Source organism: Adiantum capillus-veneris, chromosome 12, assembly GCF_014529385.1.
Source record: "Adiantum capillus-veneris isolate H3 chromosome 12, ASM1452938v2, whole genome shotgun sequence".
NCBI classification, from domain to species: Eukaryota; Viridiplantae; Streptophyta; class Polypodiopsida; order Polypodiales; family Pteridaceae; genus Adiantum; species Adiantum capillus-veneris.
Genome location: NC_140942.1, coordinates 85,331,196 through 85,338,483, shown reverse-complemented (window position 1 = coordinate 85,338,483; position 7,288 = coordinate 85,331,196). Strand labels below are relative to the sequence as shown.

Below are 7,288 nucleotides of genomic sequence, written 5' to 3'. Positions count from 1 at the left end.
GCTAGCGCATAAACAAAATTTGAAACAAGCCCAAGCTTGAACACAAGATGACACTTCGCACAAAGTATCTCGAAATTATCCTTCACGATTTAAGGATAATGATAAGTTTGAAGACCATGGTGGGCCTAAAATTCTTGGACGTTTTTCAATATTGACAGCCAATTCAAAACTGACGGGCCGATTCAAAGTTGACGGCTTAACATTTGACGTCCGTCAAGTTGCAGTCAGAGTAGACTGTGCACTTCACCAAAGCTTCTCTCATGCCACAAAGAAAAATAGCGAAAGTGGTTCACCTTCAAGAGAGAGATAGCTGGCACCAACCTCAATACTATTGCGATTCACCTTTGGGAAGGAGATAGCCAGTGCTTTGTTGAATGGCTTCCGTGGGTCAAAGTTGATGATGGCCTCTCGTTTGCGACTTGGTCTCCCTGTAGCGACATAACCCCTCCAACACATAGTTGATGGTTCCTTGCTATGGTTTGCGAGACTATCTTGGCACCCTCCATGATAGTCTCCTCTTCTTTGAAGGACAAAACTCCGGCCACCTACCCTCCTCCCAACTCCTCAACGGGCACTATCACTCAGCAGTTTTGGATGGATTTCACCAAGGCGTAGGTGGCTTCCGTACATCTCCAAGTATCCACAGGTTTGTGCTTTTCACCATGTTTTTTGCATCTTGTGCAGTGTCCATCCATTGTTGCGAGCAACTTTTTTCTTTCCTTTCACCACCTTGGGTGCCCCTCTTACAAATGACCTAAGGTGATTTAACCTCCAATAGAGCTACATTTCATGCTGGCCACCAATTATTAGTTAAGGTGTTCAACCAAAATCTAGATTTCTACCCATTTCCATAAAACCTTTGGCTCCTACCTCAAGGCTTTCTTCTCTCACCCATCGTCAATTGCCTCCGGCATAAATAGTGGTTCTTGTGTGCATCATGAGTCATAACATTTGTAATGTTGTTGCGTCCAGCATGGCCAATTTTGACGAAGGAATCTAGTATTGGAAGAAGACAAGGCCCTTTATCTCTTGGCTCAAACCAACTTGAGTGTGGAAAGGACTAGCCTCAAAAATTTGAGGTGCCTCTTCTTGCCCAACTAAGAGTGATAGTACATCTCCTCGCATCTTGCTCACCTCATATTTTAATTTCTATCATTCTAAAAAGGATCGAACTTCAGTTCGAGCCTCTACCCTCTCATGGGGCATACCCATACATTTGAGCTTGATCTCTTTCAAGAGACTCAGACTTAAGTTCCACACTCTCATAAGGCTCAAGAATACATTTGAGCCTCTACTCTATATTGAGGCTTGAGCTTATGTTTGGGACCTATTAAATTATGGTGAGTTGATGACAAGGTACGCGTAATTTGTATGTCTATCCTTAAGTACTTGCAGTACTCAAGAGAATTATGTTCTTCCCGTAATCTACTGAGGCTTGAACTTAAGTTCAAGCCTCTACCCACTCATGAGGCACACAACTTAGTTTGAGTTTCATCCCTTTCAGGAGGCTCCGGATTATGTTTGAGCCTCTACCCTCTCACGAGGCTCGAACCTAAATTGAGCCTCTATCCTTTCATAAGGCTTGAACCTCAAATGGTGTCTCTACCCTTAGCTTAATTTTGGGCCTTATATTTGTTAAATTACCATTAGTTGATGAAGAGTTAATCATACTTTATACATATATCTTTGAGTACTTGTAGCATTGAAGGTATTTATGCGCTTCCTTCATTCTATTGAGTCTCGAACTTAAGTTCAAGCCTCTACCCTATCATGAGGCACAAAACTTAGTTTGAACCTCATCCCCTTGAAGATCCTCAAACATCAAGTTTAAGTCTTTACCCTCTGATGAAGCTCCAAACTAAGTTTGAGCATCTACCCTCTCTCGAAGCTTGAGCTTAACATTCGATTGGTAACATGGCACTTTTATAATGTGAGAAACTTTTATGGAATCTTGAACCTAAGTTTGAGCCTCATTAAAATGTAGGAAGCACATAATTCTCTTGAAAATTGCAAGCACTCAAAGGTAGATATATACAGTTTTCTTACTTGTTCATCAACTCACCATACTCTAACAGATGTAATCCCCAAACCTAAGCTCAAGCCTCAATAGAGAGAAGAGGCTCAAACTTAAGTTTGAGCCTCATGAGAGTGTAGGGACTTTGAACAGTAGAGAGTAGAGGCTCAAACTTAAGTTCGATCCTCATGAGAGGGTAGGAACTCAAAGTGAAGTTAGAGATTATTGAAAGAGATGGGACTCATAATATGTTTTTTCTTCATCTCATAGTAACACTAGAAAGTTGCTCATTTTAGAGGCTCCAACATAAGTTTGAGCATCTATCCTATCGCAAAACGCAAACCTAAGTTCGAGCATCTACCCTCTCATAAAGCTCAAACCTCTACACTCTGTTGAGGCTTGACCTTAATTTTTGGCCTTAAATTTGCTAATTATGGTGAGTTGATAAAGAGCTAAAAATACTTTATATAATTTTGTGAGTACTTAAAGCACTAAAGATAAGTATTTGCTTTCTACATTCTATTGAGGCCATAACTTAAATTCAAGCCTCTACCCTATAAACGAGGCAAAAAAACTAGTTTGAGATTAATTCCTTTCAAGAGGCCTAGACATAAACTAGATCCTCATCCCTTTCAAGAGGCTTGAAGTTAAGTTTGAGCCTCTATCCTCTCTCAAGGCTTGAGCTTAACACTAGATTGTTGGTAGTGGGGTGCTTCTATGTTGTGAGACACTTTTGTGTCCTCTTAAGTGAGCAACTTTGTAGTGTTAGACTAAGAGATGAAAGCTGCATTTTGAAGTGTTCTAGATATGCAAAAACTAGTTTGAGTCTCATGCCTTTGAATAATCTCAAACTTAACTTTGATTCCATGCCCTCTCATGAGGCTCAAACCTAAGTTTGAGCCTCTACTCTCTCTGGAGGCTCAGACTTAATACTAGATAGGTAACAAGGCACGTTTATGTCTTGATATACATTCATATCCTCTTAGCTAAAAAACTTTATAGATTTATATTAAGAGATGAGATTTGAGTTTTCAAGTGCTCTATATGAATGAACTTAGTTTGAGCCTCATCCCTTTTCAAGAGGCTTGAACTTAAGTTCAAGTCTATATACCCTCTCATGAGACTCGAACCTAAGATTGAGCCCCTACCCTCTCCCAAGGCTCAAGTTTAACACTAGATTGGAAATAGGGAACTTTTATATCCTAGGAAAATTTTATGTCCTCAACTTAGCCACTTCCTAGATTTGTCTTTTCTTTATAAAATGGAGTAGTTGAGATCAACTTTGCACTCTTATCTTGACGAGATAGCGAGAAATTTTGATGGCTACTTATTTTAACCATTATGAGTGGTTCTTTAGCTTCCATCTTAAGTAAGATTTTTCAAAAAATGACAAGTCTAGTAGGATTATTGGGATTTTTTTAAACACCCGAAAAGGACACTTTATACATGTGTTACCAAAGTAGTGTTATGTTTGGGCCTTATATTTGTTTAATTATGGTAAGTTGATGAAGGGGTAAATAGATTGTATATATCCTGTTGACTACTTGAAACATTGGAGAGAGTCATGTCTCTTATCACTCTCATGAGGCTCAAACTTAAGCTCGATATTCTACCCTCTCATGAGACACAAAACCATAGTTTGAGCCTCATTCTTTGCAAGGGGCTCAAACTTAAGTTGGAGCCTCTATACTCAATCCTAAGCTCAAGCACTTATCCTAAACTAAGGGTCGAACTAAAGTTTGGACCTCGTGCAGGTAGAGGTTCAAATAACCTAAAGTATCTACCTCCCATGAGGCTCAAGCTTCTACATCTCATGACGCACAAGCTTTGCCTCTCATGGGTTTCTTCAATCCTAAACCTTCCCATGAAGCTTGTTAGGTCTCTACCATCTCATGATGTTTGAGCCTCATCACTTTCAAGTGGCTTTTTTGTTTCCAAGTTTGGAATTTCTCTCATTTGATAGTAGGGAGCCTAGCTTCCCTTTTGAGACTCAAACTTAAGTTTGAGCCTCCACCCTCCCAATATTGAAGATGAGCCTCATACATTTTAGAGTAATTGTTGTACTGAATAAAAACATTGTTCTTTATTTTGGCTAGGTTAAGACTCAACCCTAAACGTGAGCCACTACTTTATCATGAAGCGCAAACTAGAGTAGTGGCTCAAAATTAGGTTTGAATCTCATCATTGTCAATCCTAATTTGACTTTATGATAAAATAAATCTCATTTTTAAAAATTCAACACTTTCATGCGTAATTCCTATGAATGATAGCAAAAGAGTTTCTCATATTATCTATGCTCAGTGCTCTTTTTTCACAAAAATCAAACTTAAATGTTATCAAATCAAGATTTTGTTCAGTAATTTTCAGGGATGAATGATATTTTCTAGTCCCTACATTTTATCTTCCCAAATCTTTAGGGATACTCAAGTGCAAGCTTGAGTCTCTCACACTCCAAGCACAATCTTTTAGTTTAAAGTTGAGGTTCTTTGTTCCTTTGGCTAATCCTCACATATTGAGTGTCCACTAGTCATGGAAACTCATGTTCATGGAAGTGATGCTAAAAAGAATGAAGTAGAGGTGGTGGAGTTAGAGCAACACAAAGATTAAACTAAACATATGTCTCTAGAACTGCTTCTAGACCATGCCTCTCAAAAATATTCTCATGGAAGAAAGTGTCACACAAGAAAATAAGAGATAATGTAGGGCTTTAAGAGACTTGTGACTCCTAGGAGGTACATGATGGATTTGGAAAATGGTTAGAAATAGTTTCACAATTTGGCAAAGCAACAAGTTTAAGAGATAGATTTGATGATGCACAAAAGGTTAGGCCTCTAGGAAGCTTCTCTTATTTTGAGAGAGAGGGAGATAGATTTGGGAACTGAATTGTCCCTAGTCAATCAAGAAATGCAATCAAATTTAGGAGACACTCACCATTAGATTTAATTATGGGAACATGAATTGAAAGTAGTTATGTAAAAAGTTTGAAATACATTTAGTGGAAACGTACAAAGTCACTTGATTTTGATTTTCTAGGTAGAGAAAAATACTTTGTAATGTATGCAAGAAAGACTCCTCATGCACTTAAGGTTAAAAAAAAACACGCTTCTATTATTGATCTTAAGGGAGGTGTACCTAGCAAGCAAGAGTAAAGCCATTCATGAATATAATGTTTCCAAATTGACATCAATTGCTACTACGCAGCTGCTTTTCCTAGGATGTTTAGAACGGTTGGATAAGTTTTCTCTGTACTTTAGGGTGAAATTTGGTCCATCACGCTACACAAGGTCTTTTGTGCTTATTTGAGCACTCGACATGGATGTTAGGGGAAAACAAGATTGCTACGTCCATAATATTTGAAACTTATTTAGGCTGATAATGATGTTGTTTAGGCAATGATCAATATTAAGGGTGTGATACAAATGTAGTAATGCTTGCAACAATAAGGATACTTTTCTAATTGATGAAAGCCTTTTTAAGACATGTACATACTCCATTAAGTTTTTAAAGGATGACCAAGTACATGCTCTACAATGACCTTCAACCATACCTTCTAGCTCTAAATAATATAGATGGCATTAAAAATATTACTATCATAAATTCAGTAGGACAATCTCTTATGACTCAATGTGATGACTTATTTATACTTCTAAGATCAAATAGAAAATCTATTCTAGTTCACCTCCCAAGTTCTAAAAGAAGACCTTCAAAACAATTCGGATGAATTGAAAATCTTATCTTGTACATCTTCTCACTTACCATCATCTACTACAAAGCTCGAGTATGTTCAAGAAAGAGTATGTTCAAGAAAGAGCATTCAAGTCTAGTGTGCCACTACTATCAATTGTATCAGCTAAGCTTGTTGGAAATGACTTGCAAAAGAGGAAATTTGAGTGATGAGCATGCTATTAATTATTGTATTTTATCGGCCTATGATTGTGGTCTTTCATAAGTGCACTTACAGGAAAAGAATTCATATCAAATCTACAAAAGGCTCACATGAACTTATGGGTAAGACTTCTACTTTTATGAGACACTAGGTAACAGTATTTTCAAAAGGATCTATAACCCCTATATTGGTTATTGTGCAGGTCAAAGAAAATCATCAATGGGGTCTAAATCAGTGCATTGATTGCTTGGGTCTTCATCAACAATGGACATCTTGGTTGCATAGCAATTTGGAATGAGTTTGTGTTGAAGGACAATTCGAAGACATAATTTAAGCTACGACATTGTACTTAGATGGTTTCAACTTACTTGTGTGAACACAATCTCAACTTCTGCACCAATACTATTAATGGGTTGAAATTTTACTTTAGTTGATCTTGTATGTATTTTTGTACCTAATGTAATCTATCTGAAATCATTGTGTAATTTTTATGGTTGAATCTACCTTTTAATCAAGACTAAAGGCTAATGTCCATTTCATGGATGCAACAAGTATTGCAAAAATATATTGTATCCTTGGTAGGAATGTTGTCCATTGAGCATGTATTTTGTGTTGAATAAATCAATTTTGAGCCTTTTTTTTAAAAGTACTAATAGACTCAAGAGGTCTCGTCACATTTTAAAATTATACTTTCTAGAGAACCATCAAGAGTTTCATGGTATAGCTGGGTAGGAGCCGTGTTAGAAAGACAGATATTTTCATTGCATATCAATTTGTGGACTACAAGAATTTGGATTTGATATGTGCACTTCATTCCATGATTAGAAAATGCTAAAGAGGAGGTTCTCAACAAAATCTCCACTTGGAAATGAATTGAATGTGTATGCTTAGTGTGGTCCCATTAGGAGGGCTCACAAAGGTCTTGATGGACTGTGAAATATGCCTCAAGGTATGCACTAAGAGTTAAAGGAATTTCAAAGTTTGTACAAATTGTTGAGTTTATTGAAGGCCATTTGTAGGTGCAAGGAGGGGTCAACCAAGGGCTTCCAAGGCGGTGGTAATTTATCCCACATTGATTTTCTTAAATCGAAAAAAAATTCAAGTGAATAGATAGAAGATTTTCCAAGGAAATTAATCACTAAATGGCTATTTGGATTATGTAAAACCTGACTCTGAATATACCTGTAGCATGCTTGTGTTTGGCAGACATGATTGATTTCGTCAATGTCTCATGGAAGCACTTTTCATTCAAAAATTTCTACATACTAACAATGCTAAATCCATGCTTCCAAGAGTTTCATTATACGTAGAGAACACAACATTGCACACATACAAAACACAACATTGTACATGTGTGCTAGGTCAAAACTAGGAAATGATGGATAAGG

General features: G+C 37.3%; 1 protein-coding gene across 1 annotated transcript; it reads left to right on the top strand.

Annotated features, from left to right (window-relative positions):
* The first annotated feature begins 303 nt into the window (after nt 1-303).
* LOC147446068 (endoglucanase 21-like) lies at nt 304-6,410 on the top strand. Its single transcript, XM_086525378.1, has 3 exons — nt 304-646; nt 5,976-6,022; nt 6,103-6,410. Exons 1-3 carry the CDS (start codon nt 462-464, stop codon nt 6,141-6,143), a joined length of 273 nt encoding a protein of 90 aa, XP_086381504.1. The 5' UTR covers nt 304-461; the 3' UTR covers nt 6,144-6,410.
* The last annotated feature ends 878 nt before the right edge of the window (nt 6,411-7,288 follow it).